The 25,315-nt window shown below is 41.2% G+C and overlaps 1 protein-coding gene across 9 annotated transcripts in view; it reads left to right on the forward strand.

Moving 5' to 3' along the window:
- The window catches only part of RALGAPA2 (Ral GTPase activating protein catalytic subunit alpha 2), a 222,355-nt gene that overhangs the window by 38,913 nt on the left and 158,127 nt on the right, over positions 1–25,315 (forward strand). For 7 of the 9 annotated variants that reach the window (XR_014222286.1, XM_082234139.1, XM_082234143.1 and 4 more), the window contains 8 exons: positions 2,756–2,926; positions 4,368–4,505; positions 5,476–5,624; positions 7,692–7,803; positions 8,525–8,762; positions 13,942–14,106; positions 19,753–19,893; positions 22,440–22,607. Coding sequence is in view for 8 of the 9 variants with exons in the window: in XM_082234139.1 (XP_082090265.1) it covers positions 2,756–2,926; positions 4,368–4,505; positions 5,476–5,624; positions 7,692–7,803; positions 8,525–8,762; positions 13,942–14,106; positions 19,753–19,893; positions 22,440–22,607 (1,282 nt within the window). In the remaining variant the exon portion in view is untranslated. The remainder of the gene's footprint in view (positions 1–2,755; positions 2,927–4,367; positions 4,506–5,475; positions 5,625–7,691; positions 7,804–8,524; positions 8,763–13,941; positions 14,107–19,752; positions 19,894–22,439; positions 22,608–25,315) is intronic. The other 2 variants (XM_082234140.1, XM_082234144.1) reach the window with 2 other exon arrangements.

Consider the following 25,315-nt stretch of genomic DNA (forward strand, 5'->3'; position numbering starts at 1 on the left):
TGTTCCCTCGGCCCTAAAGGTGTTCAAGGCAAAAGTGGTTCCCGTGCTTGCTTATGCTGCCCCGCTCTGGGCCGTGATGACAGATCTTACTCCTCTTGAGACTTTGCAAAACCAATTCCTACGTCGGCTCCTAATGCTCCCCCTGTGCGTAAGCAACGCAGCCATCCGATTAGAATTGAAGATCGCATCCTTAGAAACTTGCCTGTGGAAGCAAGTCTTCAATTATTGGTTATCATTGTGGCACAGATTACCAGACCATTACCTTGTCCAATGCTTATGGCGAGATGAATTCTCCAGCCTTTGGACTAGTAGAATTCATGCCAAACTCCTGAGCTACGGAATCTCTCCCTTAGATTCCCTAAAACTAGATCAAATCACTGCTCAAAGACTGATCCGCCAAAGACTGGACGACATCGATTTACAGCGAAATTATACGCTGGGGGGAGGTGTTTGTTCGCCCCAGAACATTGGTATCACTTTAACTTATTGCGTTCCATCATACCTCTCCTCCCTTTCGTCTGTTGCCCATAGGCTGGCCTTCACCAAGGTGAGGTTTAACGTTTTTCCCTCTAATGTCCTGAGACATAGATTCTCAAAGGGCCAAGCCTCCGCCGTGTGCGAATGTGATAAGGAGACGCCAGAGTCGCTTCAGCACATTACGTTCACTTGCCCCTTGTTCAATGTGCCACGGGCAAATTTGTTGGGATTAATCATACAGAAGCTAGAGGGTACCCCACCAAAATTCCACCTTGCCCAAATCTTGCAGGATAAGGATATCCATACCACACTGAAAGTGGCTAGGTTCCTGGTCGCTGTCCTTACCCAAAAGCGCTGCCAAGGAGCCCTACAAGTTAATTAAGGCGCAGCATGTCATTCCTTCCTTCCATTCCATACTACTGTATTTTATTGTTATAGTGGTGTTTTAGCGGCTGTTTTTTCCCACGTGCAAAAACTGTTATTTATGTCTTGTTTTTATCTGTATGGGCCTATGGCCGCAATAAAATTTCTCTCTCCCTGCTCTTAGCTTTTCAGAAAAGGAAAACTTAAATATTGTTAGGTGGAATATGCCCTCTTCTGACATATTTTTGAATTGCACTATTTAGTTTAACTTGGACATTACTTACATATTCGAATGTTCAAAGGCAAATACAGTGGTATCTTGATAGTTGAACGGCTTGGCTCTTGAACAAATCAACTCCTGAACGCCACAAAGCCAGAAGTGACTGTTCCAGTTTTTCGAACGTTTTTTGGAAGACGAATGTCAGACGCAGCTTCTGCAGCTTCTGATTTGAGTGCAGGAAGCTCCTGCAGCCAATCAGAAACTGCGCCTTGGTTTTCAAACTGTTTCGGGAGTTGAACGGACTCCCAGAACAGATTAAGTTTTAGAACCAAGGTACCACAGTACTTGTATTTTTGATCCCTCTGTTACCCCAAGAAGGGACTAAGAAATCTAACTTATAGTGAGGTGATGAGGAATTCGTGAACCAACACCAAGTTAAATAACATGAATCCTCATTTACAATGACACAGTAGAGGAAGAAAAGTATAAAGCCAAACCAGTTGTACCTGTTATAAATATCTGAATAGTTTGGTTGTTTTGTGTCACAAAATTTACCGTATTTTTCGTCCCATAGGGTGCACCGGCCCATAGGACGCACCTAGTTTTTTGGGGGGGAAATAAAGGGGGGGATTGCTCCGCCTCCCCGCTGTTCCCCAAGCTTGTGGGGCTGGCGCTGGGGAGAAGCGAGCTTCTCCCCAGCGCCAGCCTCCAAACCAGGTCGGGGAACAGCGGGAAGGTGCGCTGCGTCTCCCCGCTGTCCCCCGAGCTTGTGGGGCTGCCCGTTATCTGCACGAAGCCCAGGGCGCGCTGTGCAGCGCGCCCCATGCTTCGGGATGCAGGCTGCTATCCACAAGCCTTGGGAGCCCGACGGGAACTCCCGCGGAGCTCCCAAGGCTTGCGGAGAGCTTCCTGAAGCCTGGAGAGCGAGAGGGGTTGGTGCGTACCGACCCCTCTTGCTCTCCAGGCTTCAGCGAAAGCCTGCATTCACCACATAGGACGCACACACATTTCCCCTTCATTTTTGGAGGGGGAAAAGTGCATCCTATAGTGCGAAAAATACGGTATTTGATGTAAAGTCTAATTCTGTCTGTTTACGTGGATGTCCTAGCCTGTATGTTCAGTGGGTCTTACTTCCAAGGAATATGCATAGAATTGTAGCCTAATTTGTAGAGGGTCTGTTCTATCAACAAAAATGTCCATACTACTTACACATGGCTTTGTAAAATCAGAGAGTTATTTTAATTATTTGCATATTGGCTTGATGTATTGCAATGGCGTAACCAAATCTTAAAATGTTTTGGATGGCTCTCTTCTGATCTAAGATGGGTGTAGCACACACATATAGTACACTCACTCTTACCACCTCCAATCTATTAGAGGGGGGAAAACTTATATTGTACCGAAAAGGTGTCTTTCAAGCCTAATTGTGGCATGGGTAGGGGGGGAATTGCAGCTTGGGAGGGGAAGTCCTTGAAATTCCTCCCTGCAGCACAGTAAGGCTTGAAAAAGACTTCTAGCAGAATGTTTTTTTCAAGCCTAATTCCAGTGGGCCAAGGGGGAGATGCTGTGGGCCCGATAGGAGAGCACCAGGAGCTGCTTCTGGCCTGCAAACATTCGTCTGTAATGTACTTTCAATCTGTACAAGTCTACTTTATTTCTCTTATGTATCAGTAATGTGTACTGTTGGCATTTTAGGCCTTTTTATTGCCTTCATCTGAGATATCGTCAACAGAAAAAGTAGTGAAGGTATATAGGAAGTGGATACTCCAAGAGAAGCCTGTGTTCATGGAAGAACCGGATATGAAGGAAACGGTTCGTGATGATGACGTCTTAGATCATCCAACAGCAGAAACAGAAGGCAAACATGTATGCTACCAGCCTTTATTAAATAGGTGGATAGTTTATAATGTGTAATTAATTGAGGTTTGTGTGCTTTATGATGACTAGCCAGGCTAAGAATAATAGAACTTCACAAAGTTTCATTTGTGGCCTTTCATCTAGCTATCTACCACTAATAATGTGCCTGTTCCCGTCCTAGCTATTCTTACACCCTATAGAGGACTAAACAGATCAAATACTCACTACCTCCTAATAAGGACAAAAACCACTTTTGGATATTTTCTTCCCAAGTTTTTGTTATATTCCTCTGTGTAATAGTATGACATTTATTTATTTGATTAAAAATATTTATATGCTGCCCTTCATGCAGAGAGATTCCAAAGCAGTGTACAAAAGGTAAAAATTCAATGGGTTGTATCAATGGTGTCACCCAGCTGGAGCAGATTTAGAGGTGGGAGGAGAGTGGAGAAGAAGGAATGACTGAAATTTGCTTCCCTCCCTGTTCTGATGATGGAAGCCTTCCTGCCAGCTGAGCAATACGATTGGATACAACCCAATCGATAAAACATCAGCTATGTCATGATGGAATAAATTATAAAACATCAGAGTAATAAAATGTACTTTTTTCCTTGGCTTGTCAATACCGCAAGTAATGAACTTACCCTTTCCTATTAATATATTAGACCTATAGAAGTATTCACAGAATTGCAGAGTTGGAGGGATCATGTGGGTCATCTAGTCCAACCGCCTGAAGTGCAGGAATCTTGAACCTGTGACCCTGAAATTAAGAGTCTCGTGCTCTACCAACAAAGCTATGCATTCAGTTACATAGATTATGTCTTCACCTGGCAGAATATCGTGGGTGGGACTTGCCAGCTGGCTGGCGCCTTGACTTCCTTCTCTGGCTGTCTCCTCCCTCTCTGTGCCTGGCGCTGGTTGAAGCAGGAGTGGCAGTGCTTTCACCCTGGCGCCTTGTGGGGCCAGGGGTGATGCTCTTTCCTTTCCAGCACCACAGTGTGTCACTATAGCATGGTGTTCAGCTGGTGATACATCACAGTGTTGAAAACCTGATATCGCCTGCCCTAGTGGTAACATTTGTTGCCCAATTGTGTGGCGCCTACTCATGACAACACTGACTTTCCTGGTGGGAGGATTTACATGAAGGGATGTCATAATTTAAGGAGCATTTGGATGTGTTTATATGATACAATTATGACTAGTTAATAAAAAAAGATATTGGAACTTCGGAATAACACTGATTTCATTGGGGATTACATCCAACAGAAGCATGTTTAGGATTGGAGAAAGACATGACTTGAAGATTTTTGAAAGGCTTCAAGGGGCGTGGAAGTTGCTTGTACTTCTTGGGCTGACCTGCTACATTTAAATTATTACATCTTAACCATTTAAAAATAAATTTGATATGCTGTCTTAACCAGTGCATATTGTCACCCCCCCTTTTTTAAAGCTTGCAACTGGCCATTCTGGACATAAAAGGTCATCTAGTTGGGGCAGATCACATTCCTTCTCTAATGCGGTTAATAGAGGGTGTATATTAGAAGAGGAAAACAAGAATGTCAAAGCAGGGCTTCAAGCTACACTACAGGTAACATTTGTGGGATATCACGATAGTCAAATGGAACAGAATATTTCTATTTCCAGTATTATTATTTCTGTGTCTGAAGATGAATGCTTTGGACAAATATCACTGAAAGTATTATTGGGCTGCTGCTTCTTTCAAGCTGCTAAAAATCTGGAAATTGATGTGATTGAACTAGGTGGTAGTTGCGAGGCTTTCTGGTAGTTTTTACTTTTACTGGTAGTTTTTGTATGCCCTCCAAAGAAGAAGTATAATAAGATGCTCTCTAGGCTGATCCTAGCCTAGAGAATCCCTAGGCTGCCCAGGAGCCTTGGGAGTTTCTAAGTTACAATGCTAAAGACCCTTTCCTTCTGCTAAATTCTAGAAATATTAAACAGTAAAGACCTTTGGATTAACTTTACCAAAGTCCAGGGGGCACAAAACAAAAATATTGTGTAATGTTTTAACAATACAGATGTCTAGCGCATGATGAGATTTTAGTGAGAAATTCTAAAGAAATGCCTTTTAAGACAAATTTCAAAAAATAAAGTATTTTATTGGGAGGCAAAGGGGAAGAAAAAGGGATGACAACTATTTATTTGGTTTTTTATCTTATGTTTACTATCAGATATTATTTCTAATAATCTTGGCGCAAGACAATAATGTATTAGAACTCCCAAGGTCTTTTAGAGAAAGTTCCTGAATTTCTTCTAGGAAGAGAAATGCCACCTGTACAAAGGTCTTGTGGCTCACCAGCAATCATATATCCCACTAGGATAAAAAATGGGGGTGAGTGGTCCCAAAACGTTCTGAAAACCAAACTCTGTATGCCTTTTCCCATTAAAGGAATGTAAAGGCGCTTTCCTGTTTGTGGTCTAAGAATCCATGTTAAGTGTTCTGAACAGGATGTAGTTTAACATTAGAATAACTGAATAAAATTTGTTGATTGCTATTCTTCCCACCTTTGTTTCTTCTTTCCTTCCTTCAAAATATTAAGGTATTCTTGACAAACTCTGCAAATGTGTTTTTATTGGAACCATGTACTGAAATACCTGCACTCCTGAAGGAGCAAGTTGATGCATGCAGAGCAGTTTTGAGTATATTTAGGCGCATGATTATGGATCTTCCAATGAATAAAAAGACATGGTATGTTTTTAATGTATTTCCTCTATGTGTGACATGCGCAACATATCTCAAAAATGATCTAAAACATTGAGTCTGCCTAGGAACAAGTCCCGTTGAACTTAACGGCTCTTACTTCTAAGCAGGCTCTGCTGCTAGAGTTGAATATTTCAGAATTTTAAAACGTGTTACTGTACCTTCTTTTTTTACAACCCTATCTGAAATTTTCTACATAGAAATAAGTTTTGAAATCATGACATTTGCTTGTTGTTTCCCCCCATCTTTAAAAGGGAAAGATCTCCAAATGCATATCTACATGGGGGTCGTTGGAGACCTGGCAGGCCAAATTTGGCCCATAGGCTGGAGGTTTCTAACTTCTGATTTACTGCAATTCTTCATGGATACAGAGTCTCTTATTTACTGTGTTGATTTATTATTTTCCATGCATGGAAAGTGCTATTTTCCTTTGTTCGGGTTGTGAGATCACTCTTTCTCTGGGCAAGTAAGTGTCCTCACCTTGGACTTGTGCTCCACCTAGTGGTTGAAGACAAAATTGCTGCTCCTAATGGAATTTTCGAAATTCCTCTTTGGAATCATCAGTGTTTTTTATTATTATTTCAATTCTATACCACACTTCATCCAAGGATCACAGGGTGCTTTACAGTATCAATCAATATCAATCTCCTTTATTGGCATAGACTTAGTGTGTCATATACATGGATCAGAACACAACACAGGTAATGTCAGGGAGGTAGGAGGAGGAGTGGTGGTAGAGACCACCACCCCAAGAGCATTCCAGAGAATGGGAAGGGGAAGAGAACGAGGTTTTGGACTGGTGGTTCGAGACAGGTCACACCCCAGAAGAAAAGGAAAGGCGTTGGAAATAATGGGTGAAGAAGAACAGGAGCAAGGTAGCAGTGAACAGAGGCAAGTGTCAGGTGTGTTAGAATCTGGGCAGCAGCCAAGTGAGTTTGCCAGAGTCCCCCCGCTTCCCCAAGAACTAGATCTGCTCCGCATATCTCAGAACAGAAGGCTCAAAGGAGACTTGCCCTTCGCAGCCACCATAACCAGCAGAGGCCTGTCTGCATGTTCCTACAGGCACGTCAAGCAGGAGCAGACCCTTTTTCTATCCATCTCCTGTTCACCCCCCCCCCCAGAAAAAGCCTGACATTCCTTGGATGTGTGAAGTGCATTGAAGGTGTATATTTATTAAATCAAGTCCTGCCAGTCAGATACTCTCATTCCCCCACTTTCCATTCTTTCCTATGCTGGAAAGTGTTCACTTCTACTTTGACTAGGTGACTTAAGGCCTGTATTTCTTAACTTACACCTGCCTTACATTGCCACCATTAAAAAAAAAAAAAATCTCATTCAGCTAGTGCTACAGACAGGATTTTCTCTGAATGCTGCATGCAAAAAATTTGTAGAGCTTCCACCTGGACCAAAGCCAGTACTTTTATCAAGCACTACAAAATGCCCAGCCTGCCCAATCTCTAGGCAGCCTTTTCCTTGTTTGTTTGTTTGGTAGTTTGGTAGTTTTCTGCCTTGCATGGGTCACCGCTGTGTCCCACCTGAGGTCTCCATTACATGTACAGAGAAAAGACCATTTGAGTTCTTTCTTGCAGGTGACTTCGGGGCCTCACTCTGTAGTATGGGATTTTGCCTTGAGCTGCCTGGCTTTGTTGTTTTTCTACACGCACAACATATTACCGGAGCCTTTTCTCCTTTTCTTTGTTGTTATTTATTCCACAGAGAGTCTCATTCATTGTTCTGGTCTTGGTTGGCTGTCACTGTTCTCTGTTATGTGTCTCCTTTCTTTTGAAAATTCCATTTGGAGCAGTGATTCATCCACCAGGTAGGGCTCAAGTCCCACCTGATGTTTACATGCACTTAAATGTCTTTTGCAGAACCCAAATGATCTTTTTTGGAACACCATCCTGTCTGAAGAATGGCAGTGCCAAACCTATTCTGAGGGAGTGTAATTATTATTCTGAGCATCACATTTGTTAATATATTTTGTGTATTTTTCATATGTAAAATAAAATTATGGGATTTATTTCTAAACATGTGTTTTTTTCTATTTTGTCTTAGGGAGCAAATGCTACAGATACTACTTAAGATAACAGAAGTTGTCATGAATAGATCAAAAGAGAACCAAGTAAAGGATACATTTGCTCAAAGTTTAGCAGGATTATTGTTTCGGGTATGGGCCATCATCTTGAAATAATTGTAATTACAGAGTGCTTAACTTTCCCTGTGTGTGAAAACTGCCTCTAACAGTGTGAGAGTTAGAGCAGAAAGATTTTTAGTAAGAAAAAAACAGTGTAATGTTTTTTTCTTACTAAAATGATAGGCTGGTAGCAGTAGTGTTCAACTGAACTTAATAACGCCATTATATTAAAACAAGAATTGTCTAAAAATTGGAATTAGAAAATAAAGTACAGGAATGCTTAAAGGGTATGTAAATATTGAAATATTGAAATCTATTGAAATTAATTAACATGGCTAAGTTAGGTTCAACAATTCCAAAGACTCTACTCTGAGTGCTTTCCTTTGTTCTGAATAGTTTTTGGCAATTTAATTGCAAATAATGTATTATAGGTCTTGTATCTTAAGAAGGAGAATTAGGAGTTATTGGTCAGAATATGAATAAATGGATTGAATGAATATCCTATATTACATTTGAAACATTTCAGACTGCAAAAATAGATAATGGAACAAGCTTTTAGGCTGTGGAAAAGTTACTGCTTCTGAGTGCAACTTTTTTTATTCACTTGGAATCTAGAACGTGGATTAGTGATGTTGCCTTGACTGTTGGGGGGTTGCCTTTGCTTGCAAATGTATCCTTTTTTCTGTTGTCAAATTCTAGATGAAAAGTCAACTTATTCACCACTCTAATCCCCTTTCTTGTCTCCCCAACACAGACACTCATTGTGGCCTGGGTTCGTGCTAATCTGAGTGTTTATATCTCTCGAGAGCTCTGGGATGAGTTACTGCGTGTGCTGTCATCCCTTACAGATTGGGAAGAACTAATAACTGAATGGACTAACATAATGGATTCTCTTACATCTGTTTTGGCAAGGACAGTGTATGGTGTTGAAATGACCAATCTGCCACTGGATAAGCTAAGTGAGCAAAAAGAGAAAATACAACGAGGAAAAGGTAAACCTTGATTCAGTTAAACGTCTAACAGTTGTGTGTGTTTAGCTGTAAGAGCTTGTCAGTCACAGCAAATATGATTATATATTATGTATAATAAATCTTAATCTACTGCTATATTGCAAAGTTAACCCCAACTTACTTTCTATCTTCTCTTGCACTTCATCTTCCTTCAGCCTTACTTCACTCAGCCGTGTTTTTTGCAACTCAGCATACATTCTTCGTCTACTGTCCTGACAGCAGCAAATGAAGTACCAGCTTTTATGACTTAATTCTCGGGCTTTGATTGGCATAGAGTAAATGAGCTCACACAAAATCAGGAGATTTTCATGTGTCTTGAAGCTGATCAGATGTAGCATTAAATAAAGAGCAAAATATATTCAAACTGAGTGTAAGCAAGAAGTATGTAGCTTATCTGAATGTCTGTGTTGGAAAACTTAGCAGCTGCTGAAGTGCTGGAACTTTAATTTTAACTTGAATTTGAACACAATGATTGATATTAAATTATATACATAAAATTATGAGTACAGTCCCTTGATCATATACATGTTGTATTTCTGTGATGCAGTTTTTGCACTTTCCTGTCTACATAAAAACAACTGAAGTTTGAAATGCTTTGTTAGTATCATGAGTTAAGATGAGTTCTCTGTGCACTGCAGAATCAGAAAGTGAAGCTGCTGTTTACCTATTCTTATCTACTCAGTGGCTAATATAATTGGAACTGGGATTCTCCAGTATGTATGAACAGTTCTTCTACTATCTGAAGAACAGATAGTTTTTATATCCTCATTTAAATTAAAACACCTTTCAAAGTCTAGTTTAAGTTTATCTACGTTGTATACTTCTTGTACAATGGGATGTTTTTAGAAGCAGTACTTTTGTCTTGTCTCTGGGGTCGGGGCAAATGTTGAGGATGCTTTTAAATGTTTTTAGGTGTTTAAAATAATTTTTAATCTGTGGTGTTTTGAATTTTATTTTTGTTTTGTGGGGGGTGGGATGGACGTTTGGTTGGGGCTGGGGATTTGTTTAATTGTAGTATAATTGTAAATTTTTATTATTGGTTTTTTTGGGGGGGGTTCTACTGTTTTATTGGTTTATTGTATGGTTTGTGTTCTGTTCTTAAGGGGAGAGGTTCAGGGCTGCCTGGGAGTGGGCCCCAGCCAACAGAATGGCTGGGACTGGGTTCCACACGGAGGGATGCACTGGGACACACAATCTCAGTGATCACGGGCTGGAGGAGGAACTACGCTAAGACCAAACCACATCATTACCAAGGAGGCAAGTTTAGTCATTGTTTGAAGACTATCCAGGTCTGGTCTTGACTGGAAGGATACTGGAATCAACAAGGGAGACCCACATGACCTGAAGGTGCTGCTGTGCAATGCCAGGTCAATGATTCATAAGACTGCTGCCATCCATCACTTGATCGTGGATGGAGGACTTGACCTGGCATGTGTAACAGAGACTTGGTTGGATGAAGCAGATGGGCCTGTCCTTGCCACTGCTTGTCCACCAGGTTTCTCTTACGCACACCAACCCAGGTCATGTGGGCAGGAGGGGGGGATTGCAGTTATTTTTAGGAAGTCATTTACTTACACCAGGCGTCCTTTTGGGAAGACCCAGTTTTCTGAGTGTTCTGGAAGTTGGGCAATAGGGGCAGTACAGGATTTCTTCTGGTGTACCGACCTCCCCGCTTCACCAAGGATTCCCTACCCGAGCTGCTTCAGGTCATGGCGGATGTTCTCCTGGAGACACCTAGTTTGGTTGTCCTAGGGGATTTTAACATCCATGCCGACACAACAAGGGGCCACTCAGGACTTCATGGAAAGCTGTCCCTGAATAAATTGGGCCAACTATAGTTGTGGACATGTGTGACCTGGTGTTCCCTGCCAGTTAATGGATCCAAATGGCTTCCAGAGAGTGGTAGGGGATGCTTTATCCCATGTTGATGGCCTTTCATCTGATTCCCTGGTAGCCCACTGGAATGCGGAGTTAACCAGGGCTATCAACTGTCTGCCTCCAAAGCGTCCTCTCCGATTGCTTGGAGCCCAGACAGCCCTGTGGTTTTCCTCAGAGCTGAGGGTGATGAATCAATTGCCGAGACAGGTAGAGCGCTGGCAGTGGAAAACTCATTCTGAATCAGACCAGACACTGGTTAGACTCAGAGTCGAGCCTACCAAGTGGCAATAGCAATGATGAAGAGGACCTTCTTCACCGCTTCTGCAGAAAACAGCAGCAGGAGACTCTTTTAGGTGGTTCACAATTTAACAGAACCACCTTCGTCATCGGGGCCCAGTAAGGACCGCAAGGGCCAGGGCAGGAGAGTGCTAGAGTCGTGTCTAGTCAAGTTGCATGGGATCAGTTCCAATCTGTTACAGTGGTACCTTGCAAGACGAATGCCTCGCAAGACGAAAAACGCGCAAGACGAAAGAGTTTTCCGTTTTTTGAGTCGTTCCGCAAGACGAATTTCCCTATGGACTTGCTTTGCAAGACGAAACGTCTTGCGAGTTCTTGCGAGTTTTTCTTAAAGCTGCTAAGCCGTTAATAGCCGCTAAGCCGTTAATAGCTGCTAAGCCGCTAATAGCCGTGCTTCGCAAGACGAAAAAACCGCAAGACGAAGAGACTCGTGGAACGGATTAATTTCGTCTTGCGAGGCACCACTGTACCTCTAAGGATGTGGACAGGCTGCTTGGACGAGTGAAACCAACCACCTGTCTCCTTGATCCTTGCCCATCCTGGCTTATAAAAGCGAGCCGGGAAGGGCTGGGCGATGGGCTCTGCGGCGTGGTGAATGCTTCCCTCTGTGAGGGAGCCTTTCCAGAACCGCTGAAAGAGGCAGTTAGTAAACTGCTTCTTTAAAAACACATCTTTGGACCCGGCCAGTATGGCCAACTATCAGCCAGTCTCAAATCTTCCTTTCTTGGGCAAGGTGATTGAGCAGGTGGTTGCTGAACAACTCCAGTCACGCCTGGAGGATGCAGACTATTCAGATCCCTTCCAGTCAGGATTCAGGCCTCACCATGGGACTGAAACTGCCTTGGTCACGCTGGCCGATGATCTCTGGTGGGCTAGGGACACCCACTCTCAGTGGTCTTAGATAGCATTGACCATGACATCCTTCTGGACCATCTAGAGGAGCTGGGGGCACTGTTATACAGTGGTTCCGCTCCTTCCTCCCGGGCCGTGTCCAGAAAGTGGGGGGGGGGATGAGCGTTCAGACTTCTGGGCTCTCACTTGTGGGGTGCCTCAGGGTTCCGTCCTCTCCCCCATTCTTTTTAACATCTATATGAAGCCGCTGGGGGGGGATCATCAGGGGGTTTGGGCTGGGGGTTCATCTGTATGCGGATGATACCCAGCTCTACCTCTCCTTTAAATCAGAACCAGTGAAGGCGGTGAATGTCCTGTGTGAGTGTCTGGAGGCGGTTGGAGGATGGATGGCGGCTAACAGATTGAGGTTGAATCCTGACAAGACAGAAGTACTGTTTTTGGAGGATAGGGGACAGGCAGGTGTGGAGGACTCTCTGATTCTGAATGGGTAACTGTGCCCCTGAAGGACCAGGTGCACAGCCTGGGAGTCATTTTGGACTCACAGCTGTCCATGGAGGCGCAGGTCAAATCTGTATCCAGGGCAGCTGTTTATCAGCTCCATCTGGTACGCAGGCTGAGACCCTACGTGCCCGCAGACCGTCTTGCCAGAGGGGTGCATGCTGTATTTATCTCCCACTTGGACTACTGCAATGTGCTCTACGTGGGGCTACCTTTGAAGGTGGCCCGGAAACTACAACTAATCCAGAATGTGGCAGCTAGACTGGTGACTGGGAGTGGCCGCATAACATCGGACCTGAAAGACCTACATTGGCTCCCACTACGTTTCCAAGCACAATTAAAAGTGTTGGTGCTGACCTTTAAAGCCCTAAACAGCCTTGACCCAGTATACCCGAAGGAGCGTCTCGACACAGAGGTCCAGCATGAGGGCCTTCTGGTGGTTCCCTCACTGCGGGAAATGAGGTTACAGGGAACCAGGCAGAGGGCTTTCTCAGTAGTGGTTCCCGTCCTGTGGGACACCCTCCCACCAGATGTCAAGGAAATAAACAACTATCTGACTTTTAGAAGACATCTGAAGGCAGCCCTGCTTAGGGAAGTTTTTAATGTTTTATGTTTTGTCTCTTTATTATTGTTGTTGTTGTTGTTATTCATATTCTGTTGGGAGCCTCCCAGAGTGGCTGGGGAAGCCCAGCCAGATGGGAGGGGTATGTATGTATGAATGAATGAATAAATAAATAAATTGTTATTATTAATTGTCACTGCTAATTTGAAATGTTCTAATATATGAAAATATGGAACATCCTCTTTCAGGAATAGGCTTAGTTAAAGAATTATATATTTCCAAAAGTACATTTCGAGCCCGTTTTATATATCTGACTGATTTGTTTGTCTTTGGGACATCATACCTCCATATGTTAGCAGACTGTACCATTATGAATACCTACCCTTTTTGTAGGAAGTGGGTGGCTGTATATCCTCAATATGTCTCTGCAGCAAATATTTGTAACAGTAAGATGCATGTCTGTAAGCACACAGAAGAATGTGTCTGTGGCTCCCCAGTATGCAGCCATCTGCCTACAGACACACTACTTTAATATTTATAAATATATATATGTTTACTGTGGAAAGTGTGAATGGTCATAATTGCTTTCCTAAAACACTAGTGTTTGAAGAAACTGAAGAGGTGGCTTCTCTCACTTCCCGTGCTACAAGAGATTAATATTTTTTATTCTTCCACCACACTTTGTAGCTTTTTGTATAAGAACTTGGGCATGAACATGCTGAAGTGTTACTTTTCGCCAGCATTCAAATGAATGTCTTGTCCATGTGTTTGATATTTTGAGAATTCTTAATGAAGGCGAATTTCTCTGAAGAAGATCCACTGAATGCATTTCCTACATATTCTCCTTGTTAATTTCCAACAGCCTTTGCTCATTGGTTGAATCACTATCTTGAAATGCATTCCCTGAATTATAATATTTATTCATCCTCTCTCTTCTTTTTCAATCTGAGATGCATCAGCTGATGTTATGTTCATGAACTTATAAATTTGTTCATTTAGAATCTTTCCTTTTGAATTGTTTTCATTTTAAAACACAGTGCAGTTACTTTCCCTCTGTATTCCATTATTTGAAAGGTGGCAATTTGGAACCTCAGAAGGGAACTACAGTTGGAAGATCATTTTCTTTAAGCTGGAGAAATCATCCTGAAGTTGTGGAACCAATGAGGTTTAGGAGTGCCACCACCTCAGGAGTACCAGGAGTTGAGAAAGCAAGGAATGTAGTGCGTCAGAGAGCAACAGGTTAGGCACAGGCAATTTAATGTCATCATCATCAATAAAAAAATTAAATGTTGGTGATTTTATGTTCATAGTAATTGGAATGTGTTATTTGATACTGGAATGTGTTATTTGATACTGCTATTTGATACTGGGTTGTTTGAGTATGTGACTTGCCTTGTAATTACTCTTCTTCTTTTTTTGGTCATGGAGTCGCACACCTGAGACTGTACCTGCATGGCCTTGATGCAGAGCCTGCTAGGTGTCTGACAGCCCACTCCCCCACCCTTAGCTAATTGCCATTTGGCACAGTGTACATGATCTAACAACCATGTGAGTGTTTCTGGTTCCGCTATCTCTACCATGGTGGGTGTGACTGTGAGGCACTGTTGAGATAATGGGGGAAATTAAACATTCTTTCTCTGTGCATGTAACAGTCACCTCAGGTGGGTATGAGCTTCACTTAGTGGTTGAAGGCAAAATCACTACACAAAACAATATAAAAAGTTGCTTTCTCTTTTGGAATCCCCTGTTTCTGATTTTGCCTTCACTGAAGTGGTTCCTTCCTACCTCTGCAACTTTGTGGGTTCAAGCTTGTAGCTTTGTGTTATTCATTTTCCCATCTGTGCCTCTCAGTTCTCACCCTTTCCTTCAACATTTTCTTTGTGGAGCTATCTCTTAGTGTTCAGTACAGGTTCCCCTCTTAGGGTTTACACACTGTACTATCAGTCTGGCAGAAGCTGCATTTCGGGCCTTGAAATCTGCGCCTCTTTCTTGCTTTCCTTCAAAGTGCTGTTTTTGGTTGCTGTCACCTCAGCTTGACTAATATCTGAGCTCAATGCCCTTTTAGTGGACAAGAACCTTTGTGCTATTCCATAAGGATGGGGTAATCCTTCAAATTAGTCCTCCCCCTCCCTCCCTCCCTTGGAATTATCTCTCTTCCACAGTCAACAGTAGCTGATTTCTTTCTGTCCACACTTCTGAAAACTCCTCGCAGTCGCTAGGTGTGTCCTGGCAATTAAAGGTGTAGATTTCTAGGACTAAGCCATTCCACCAGTTGGATTCCCGTTTTGTCCCCCCCCCCACTCTTCTTCCCTGAGCTGGAAGGTGTCCACATCTACTTAGGCTGGGTGGCTTAAGGCTTATATTTATTTAGCTTACACCGGCCTTAAATTATCACCACTAACAAAATAATAATAATAATAATAATAATAATAATAATAATAATAAATTTTATTTATATCCCGCCCTCCCCGGCCGAAGCTGGGCTCAGGGCGGCTAACAACAATCAAATGGTTCAACATTGTAAAACATTCATTATAAAATTAATTAAATCAAATTAAAATCAAATTAATGGCAACCATCAAGCAAAGTTTTGTGCAGATTGCCAGAGGAGGGGGTCAGGCTGCGCCCTGACAAAAGGCCTGGTGGAACAGCTCTGTCTTGCAGGCCCTGCGGAAGGATGTCAGGTCCTGCAGGGCCCTAGTCTCTTGTGACAGAGCGTTCCACCAGATTGGAGCTTTTGCTCATTCCACTAGAGCAGTAGCTACATTGGCAACATTTTCCCTGAAGGCTCCTTTACTTGAAATTTGTAGACCCAGGACCTTTGTAAAGCATTATAAGATTTGCTTCTTTGGAAGTGGCTATTGGGAGGCGTGTGCTATTACACATTCCCTAAATCTTAGGAAGCCCTTTTCTTCTTTCCTGTAGGTTCCCGACTTACATGGGTGAGCTATGTTAGGTCCCACTTGAGGCCACTGTTACATGTGCAGAGAAAAGACTATTTTGCTTCAGCCATTAGGTGGAGCTCAGGTCCCACACCTGAGGTCATCTGTTTAAGTGCACTGAAATCCCATTTACCTAATGGTCTTTTTCATGTTGGGGTTTCACGTTCCTTAATCATCCAGACATCATCATCATCTTTTTTATATAATTTTCCAATGCATGTTTTTTACACTCCAATCAATACAACCATACAATAATCAACTACTTCCCCCCCCCCACCAATCCATAGTTCTTCTTGATTACCCAATAGTACTGCATAATTTATTTAATTCAGATTTTTTTCCTCTCCCTTCTCATTATTTCTTTAAATTGTTTTTACTCTAGTCCTGCTAACGTTTTAGTTTATTTACCATGATTCTTCAGATATTCTACAAACATTTTCAACTCTTCCTTAAGATCTCCTTGTTGTTGTTTTATTACATTAGTTAAATTTGCTAACTCTACATATTCCATCAATTTCTTCTGCCATTCCTCCTTTGTTGGTGTTGTTCTCTTTTTTCATTTCTGAGCATATACCATCCAGACTGTTCTAACTGCGTAAATGAATAAATTCATTTTATCAGTGGGGACGTCTGTTCCTAAGATTCCTAAGAGTAAGGTTTCTGGTCTTTTAATAAAAGTCTTTCTAAACATTTGTTTTTTTATTTCATTATATATCATCTCCCAGAAATCTTTAGCTAATTTACAAGTCCACCACATATGACAGAACCTAACTTCCATTTCCTGACATTTCCAACAGGTACCTGGCTCCAATTTATACATTTTTGGTACTTTGCTTGGGATTAGGTACCACCTATATACCCTCTTCGTGAAGTTCTCTTTTAGTGTATAACAAGCTTTTCCACAATTGCCCCCACACACTTAATTCTTCATTATGTCATCTCTCTCACCCAGTGCATCAAAGCAGACTTTAACAACTCATCCCTTGTTTCCCATTCCAACAATAACCTATGCATTCTTAATCATCCAGACTTCTATCACTCAGTTGGTAAATTCAGACATTGCTTCTGTTGGAGGTGGGACCTCATGATAGAAAATGCTTATGGTGCAACAGGCTCTTCAGTTAGAAGGTGGTAGAATAAGGGTAGTCTGTCTGCAGATGGACTACAACTCCCATCACCCCTAGCTAACAGGACCAGTGGTCAGGGAAGATAGGAATTATAGTCCCAAAACAGCTGGAGGGCCAAGTTTGGCCATCACTGATGTAAACCTATGAATCTTATGTATCATGATATAGCGTTGGAGACCTTTTGTTTATTATTACAGTGCCATATAACCTACAACTCACCATGTTAATGATACTTGTTCATAGCCTAGTGTTAAAAGCTGGCATAGTGTAGTTTAATGACTAAGGATTGGATCCAGAGATCTCACAGGTGAAATTTCATTCATGGAGAGATTATTGTTGTTAAGCTCCTGGAGGGCAGGAGAACTCTCCAATAGAACGGTTGAGGTGTCATAGGAGGCTGTAGGTAGAAGGATGAATATATGGTTTCTCTTCCCTCTTCCATAAGTAGCAGCCTCTGCTGGATTGCCAGGCTTTCCACAAATGGATGGAGCTTTTTCATTTGCTACTCTGAATTCAAGCCTAAAACTACTGCCTGCAGCCTCTGATTATAATCTGTCCTCAACGATGAAGTCAGTAAATGGTTCACTCTTTCAGTCTTTTTTCAGATAGCTAACTATGTAACACTGAATTGCTTATCAAACCTGAATTTCATTAAAAACACGCAATATGAAAAACGTAGCAGAACCAGCTGTACTGTTTGGTGTATTTATGACATTTTAAAAGTTAAACATTGCCATTAAAAAAATATATATCACAACTATATACAGTGTTGGAGAAGAACCTGTGAGTTGCTGAAACCTCATACCTAAATAAATATTTCTTTTTGCCAAGCTAAAATAAAAGTTGAAATTGGAAACCATCAACACTGTAGTATACAAAAGTAAGTTTTTGTCATATGGAGTTAGGAGTATATAGACATTAGTATTAGCATGCACACACGGAATAAATTCATAGTTTTAGAAAAGAAGCTTGAATATAAGCATTCCTGTAATATTCTAAAACCTTTGGATGTTCAGTTAAACATAATAATCCTGAGACTTCTTTTAAGAAGTATACCTCTCTTTATCTCAGTAAATAACAAAAATGCTATTATTACTCAAGTTTATTTTGCAGTTCAGAATTAATCAGAAAGAGACATAGCTTTTGATTGAGGACTTACACTATGGATGTCAGGTTTGCATGCACTGAAACAAGCTTGTAAACTCTTTTGCATGTTAGTTACTGGAGTGAGAGAGAAAGAGAATGTTCTTTGTGTTTTCAAACATTTTTCAGTTTCTTTCACTTGGTGAAGGGTTGGTCCTGATTTGCTAGTTCCAGTTCCTGGTAAATCACTTTCCTGATCCTCTAACCGTGTGTTCAAAATTTTGTTAGCATGTGCACACATCTACACTGGTTACTCTTGAAGGTGTACAGATAGATTTTCCCCCACTCATTAATATGTCTTTAGCCTTCACTCTCATCTCACTTTTCTACTGCTTCCTTGTCAACTCAACACTGTTTCCTCATCACTCTCTGGCTACCCCTGAGATACCCAATCCAATCCCTCCAGATGTTGTTGGACTACAACTCCCATTATCCCTGTTCATTGACAATCCTGGTTGGGGCTAATAGGAACTGTAGTCCAACAACTTATGAAGAAAACCACATTGGCTAATAATGGGACACCTTGTTTTCAAATACCCTTGCTTGCCTCACTGCATTGATCGTGTAGATTAGCCTGCTCACTTAAGCCATCTTGATTGTTTTACTTAAACTATTTCTCAAGTAAGCTCTGATATAACTTGTATAAAACTATCTTGCTACCCTTTTCTGGCTAGTTTCCTATGCTTCTACTAAGGGCATGGTAGGCAAAACGTTTAAGAGGTTGTTACATCTCCACCCTAGGAAATGTTTTTGATTATTGTATTTTTTCTTGTCATTCAGATACTAAATGCAAATCTTCCTACCTGCACAAACCCTACTTCCCAAAGATGGAGAACAAAATTTTCCTATTACTGCTCTCCATTTGGAAAAAAACAAACTTTTTTTGTTTTTGTGAATATAATTATTTTGAAACATAATGGGAAAAAATGGAAATTTTCATTAAGGTTTCAATTTTTAAGTTAGTTACTTTGCTATAAATCTTAGTTAAACTGGTAGACGTTCTGAGTAAATATATTTATTTACAGAGAATCTACAGAGTAAAATAGAAGTTCCAATAAGACAGACAGATCCATTTTGCCCTTCAATCATATTTATTGTGTATGTCCCGTCCCCCCCCCCACTGGTGTGCATGTGCTGTCATCTTCCTACAGATATCCACATATTCTTAGGTGATGGTATAGCCCATTTGCTCAAGAGTAACTGACCATGTGGGCACAGAATATGCTTCTGGCAGTACCAACAGACAAATGAATTACATTGAAGACAAATAATACTTCTTGCAAGTGAAACATTTTTGCAATTAGCCAACTTTAAAAAAAAGTCTAGAATAATTCAGGCTGTAGAACGACTGCAGGAAGTATCTTTTATATGCTCTAGCATTCATTCTGGTGAGAGGTTTAGTAAACTGTCTTTTTTTTAAAAAAAAAGTAGCATCTTCAGTAAACAATGTGCACTTTTGTGGATTACATTTTAATGAATTCCTTTTTCACTGTTAATTTACATTGATAGAAAATTAATGCCACGTGTACATGGGAATTCACATTTAAGAATTTTCTCAGTTCCCTCGCTCTTTTTCTTTAAATGCAATATTCTGCTAAGTAAAGTATCCTTCTAACTGAAGTATTGCATCACTGTTTTGAATTTACTTTTGTCACTTCATTTCTCCCTGGAAGCCAAGCGAAGTCAGTCCATCAGCAACTGCGCTCATCTCTGTGAGGCTTTGCCAGTCACGAAAAGCGTACCTCTACTCCTCCATACTGTCAGCTCTTTCTTACCTGGTCTCTCTTACACTTCTTACTCTCACACACTTTCAGGTATGCTTCTTTTCTCAGTATTCTGTATTCATGTTTTCCTGTGTCATACACACAGTATTCTCAACTATATTTCTATTATTGTATTTTGGTCAAAAATAGTGTGTAATATCATAGTTCTACCCAAAATGCAAGTATCTGTCACCTAACGTTCCAAATTCTGTAGCGCAGCTTTCATGTTCTCAGGATTCCTTGTTAATTCCTCCTGGTTCCCCTATGCTTGAACAATCTCAACTGCACCAGTTCTGCTTTTAAGATGTGCATTATGATTTCATTCCCTCCACCTTCACGTTCATTTGGTGACATTTGTGTATTGACTGTGTGGGTGGATTTTCCAAGGGGGGGAAAGGTAAAGGTAAAGGGACCCCTGACAGTTAAGTCCAGTCATGGATGACTCTGGGGTTGTGGCGCTCATCCCGCTTTACTGGCTGAGGGAGCCAGCGTACAGCTTCTGGGTCATGTGGCCAGCATGACTAAGCCGCTTCTGGTGAAACCAGAGCAGCGCACGGAAATGCCGTTTACCTTCCCGCCAGAGCAGTACCTATTTATCTACTTGCACTTTTTGGCATGCTTTTGAACTGCTAGGTTGGCAGGAGCAGAGACCGAGTCACGGGAGCTCACACCGTTGCGGGGATTTGAACCGCCGACCTTCTGATCGGCAAGCCCTAAGCTCAGTGGTTTAGACCACAGCGCCACCAAGGAAAACTGGTGTTCAAAGAAGTTCTTCTGTGTAATGAACTTTGCTGTCTCCACAATTTTAGCAAACCTAAGAATTTGACTTCTGATAAGTGTAAGAATCTATGACCCTGAAGTCTGTTGTATATTTAACCTCTTTAATTAAAATACACCTATACTTGCTATTGTATGTGCCTCCATCATCATGTACAGTCATTTCCGTATCTCAAGTCTTCATGATAATTTTTTGTTGTTAGTTGTGTGGAGTTATGTTTTGCTTTGTAAGAATCCTAAAAATTAAGCTGACTTTCTAATCAGCTGAAACATAAGTGCGCTGGAGTTGTTGGAATTGCTGCATCTATGGTACTTCCTAAATCTGTTGATGGCAAAGTGGCAAACCAGTTTTGTAACTCAGGTCATTCTTTAATATAGTTTTGACAAAGATTTTTGTTTGATCACAGGCTATTGAATTTGAATATGTGAATGACAATGGGAATTACATTGAAAGGTTTTATGAAACTTGCAAAATTATAAAGTAGCATTCTCACAAGAGAAAAATGTTAACATAGCATAGCCTATTAGCATAGTTATCAGGCTGCTTGCCCAGTTAAAGAAAATACATACAAAGATGACAAAATAGTAAATTGAGGGAAGGTATCTTAGCTAAACTAGTATAATAAGAAAATAAAGGAAGAAGAAAATAAAAAAGTACTTTGTACTTACCATCATAAACCAGCAATACTAAAGGAAATGAAAACCTCCAAAGTTGGGGAACTACCTTCTTTGGGATATACATGTTAGGCCAAGGAAACATTTGCTACAGTTCCTGTTTGTTGTTGTTAATAACCTCATACTCTAGAAATACAGATTTCCCCCCTGCATTCAAAATACATATGAGACAGAACACGGGGTTAGAGTGGGGTTCACAAATCAAATTGTGCCTTGAACCAGATGAATCCAAAACTTCATATTTCAATTTCAATCTATGCCACCGTATCTTATGCTGATGCATTTTCTGAGACTCCAACACTTAAACTTCAAATAGCTAGATGAGATATCAAGCTGAAACATTGGGGTGAAACCATGCAGGTGGAAAGGAAAATATTTTAACATTCTGGACTCCTCTAATCATGCTTATATTTGGTAGAAATATCAGTGCATGTTAATGTGATTGAGCCACAGCAAAAGCGAAATAGCTTCTAGATATTATTTTTAAATAATATAATTATTATATTATATATATATGAATAATAATCCCTGAAAGTAATCTTTAAGTTACAAGTTTTACATTGCAGGTCAGTGTTTTGCTTGGTTCTTTGCACCTCCCCATGAGCAACAGTAGGAGAATAAATGATTCAGGCTGAAGAAATGTATACAAATTTGCTAAAAAAACATAATTTAAACAGGTTGCAGAATTCACTTTCTCAGCACGTTATTGAGAGTGCAGATTTTAAGAGACTGGGGGACTACCACAGAGTATACTCACTCAAAACACCCTGATTATTAAAGCAGTAAAGCAAAACTTAGGTTGTGAAAGACATTACACAACTCTGTTTTTCCACTATAAATAGGGAACTTGATTTGAAGGAAAGAAACAGCATCCAAATAGATGTGTTAACACTTTTCCTCATACCCTTTCTAGCCTTGAAATCACACCCCTTCCCATAATTTTAAGCAGAGGATTCCCAAATTAGCTAGGATTCCCAAATTCATGTTAGATCAGTCCCAATAGTTAACATTTTGTTTTCTCTGCTAATTAATAATGAGGTACAAATGTATTAATGATTTGAATGTCTCACAATGTTATTGATGCTATAGGCATGGGCATTTGTAATTGGCATATGACTGAAATAGTTTTGTACCAATACCTCCAGAAGCTGAAGAATATCAACAGTCAGAAAATGGAACAGGACTTGAATATCGCCAGCCAGAAAATATAGAAGGAACAGAATGTAATGGCACATTTTCAGACCAAGAACAATTAACTCGAAGTAGTAGCACCTCGGATATTAGAGACCAAAGTAATTCTGATGTTTTCCAAGGTAATTTAGAAGTAATAAGAACTGCCTCAGTGAGGAAGTCAGTTCTTGTTTTGGTTTGAAATGTTTTGTGCAACAATAGCAAGTGCTGTGTTCTCATAGCTCCATGAATATGTCACTATGCCTGTTGTATAATAGAATTCTTAAAAGGCAACAACTGTGATTTTTCACCACAATGTTCACTGTGTAAAAATATATCTTATAATGGTAACTTTGCAAGAAGATTAGTTTTAGTCTGTTACATTGCAACAATACTGATCAACTGCTTTAGTATAGTCCAGTCTGTCTGTCTGTTTATACCCCATGATCACAAACTTGGAAGTAAACCCCACTGAATTCAGGAGGACTTGTCTGCGCTTGCAGCCTATGTTGGGGAGGGGGGAGTATGCTCTCAATTTACAATGAATAAGCTGTACAAGTTTCAGCAAATCATGCTATAGAGTTTATGAATCCCTTTAATCCCATGTTCAATAATTTTGGTGGTCCTATCATTTTAGGTAACTAGTGTACAAGACATGAGAGGAATACAAACAGGTTAAAGCCAAAAAAAATCTGAAACGTTTTAATATTAATGCAACAAATAATGTAATAATTTAGTTAATGTTGACTATTTGGTTTATAATTTAACTAGCGTCAGCTATGGTAAAGGGTAAAGGGGACCCCTGACCATTAGGTCCAGTTGTGGCCGACTCGGGTTGTGGTGCTCCTCTCACTTTATTGGCCAAGGGAGCCGGCGTACAGCTTCCGGGTCATGTGGCCAGCAGGACTAAGCCGCTTCTGGCGAACCAGAGCAGCTATGACTTTAAAACAATTTGCAAGTGTATTCCATGTTTATTTTCCTTATTTACAAAAAAGTGAAAACATCATGCTTATTCCTTAATAGGCTGTTTTGTGGCACCCCTCCCTCCCCAGGGATGGATGGACCAGCCAGTTTCACATGTTCATTCATAACTCTGTTCCATCCTGTTTTTGCATTAATCTATTTTTTAACTCATTTCCAAGCACATTTTGTCTACTAGTTGCTGTTGTTTTATATACAGTGGTACCTTAGGTTACATACGCTTCAGGTTACAGACTCCGTTAACCCAGAAATAGTACCTTGGGTTAAGAACTTTGCTTCAGGATGAGAACAGAAATTGCGCAGTGGCAGCGGGAGGCCCCATTAGCTAAAGTGGTGCTTCAGGCTAAGAACAGTTTCAGGTTAAGAACGGACCTCCAGAACGAATTAAGTACTTAACCCAAGGTACTACTGTATATCCTGCCCATCTGGTTGGGTTTCCCCAGCCCCTCTGCGTGGTTTACAGGATGTGTGTGTGCGTGTGTGTTTTAAAAAATACTTTGGTGCTTTTTGGAGCTGTGAGCTCTAATGTAAAATCTGGAGAAGCTTGAGGCCCAAAGGATGCTTTTATTTTCCCATCAGTGTATTAGTTTGGGAGAATAAAATTAAGGCGGAATAAAATGCTTTAGCATTCCTACTCGCTTCTAGCCCTCCCCCCACCAAAAAGCATTTCATTTAAGTATAGTTTACCTCCTCTTAATAATATTGTATATGTAACCCAGACTTTTTATGAGAGGTTTGCTAAATAATGGATTGCAAGTGGGGCCTGCAGCAAAATGTTGCCCTTGTACCACATGAGTCTGTGGCTATAAGGAGAGGGGAGTCCGAAGATAGTGTTGGATAGGAGTCCCAGAAGTAACTTGAGTCATATTCATGCACATTTTAAAAATAGTTTTTGAATCTTTCAAAGTACAACCAGTCTGCATGCAAGTCAAGGCAGCATGGAGATTTTGGATGCAACCAAATGTTTGGTTTGATGGAGGCGGAGGTCTGAGGGGACAAAATAAGCAGATTGACCTTTGCTGCAACCTGAGAGGTATGGGGGATTTTTGGCTGGGAATCAAAACTTGTCTCAGCTTCCCCTCTGGGCCACAATGTTAACTAACAGTGGAATATGTTGCAGTGCTAACCTGTTCACTCCAACGTGCAGTCGGGATATACAAGTGAACTGCAGTGCAGGGTTGCTGCATATTATTCTCTCAACCCAACCTGCAATGTAATAATAATAATATTTTTTATTTATACCCCACCCTCCCCAGCCAAGGCCGGGCTCAGAGCGGCTTACAAGCAATAATAAAAACAAGTTGAATGATTACAACTTAAAAAGAAAATTAAAATACAACATTAAAATATTGAAACATTAAAATATTAAAATGTAGCCTCCTTGCAGGAGAAGGAAAAGAAAAAAGAAAAAAGAAAGGGAGGGAGGGAATCAAATTGGCTCCAAGCCAAAGGCCAGGCGGAACAACTTTGTCTTATAGGTCCTGCGGAAAGAAATCAGATCCTGCAGGGCCCTGGTCTCATGAGGCAGAGCGTTCCACCAGGTCGGAGCCAGAGTTGAAAACGCCCTGGCTCTGGTTGAAGCCAATCTAACTTCCTTAGGGCCCGGGACCTCTAGGGTGTTGCTATTTATGGACCTTGAGGCTCTCCGTGGGGCATACAGGGAGAGGCGGTCCTGTAGGTATGAGGGTCCTAGGCCGTGAAGGGCTTGAAAGGTCAAAAGCAGCACCTTCAATCTGACCCTGTACTCCACCGGGAGCCAGTGCAGCTGGAAAAGCACTGGGTGAACATGCTCCCATGGCAGGGACCCCGTGAGGAGCCTCGCTGCAGCATTCTGCACCCGCTGGAGTTTCTGGGACAGCTTCAAGGGCAG

Source organism: Podarcis vaucheri (genome assembly GCF_965113315.1).
Source record: "Podarcis vaucheri genome assembly, chromosome: 8".
Lineage (NCBI taxonomy): Eukaryota > Metazoa > Chordata > Lepidosauria > Squamata > Lacertidae > Podarcis > Podarcis vaucheri.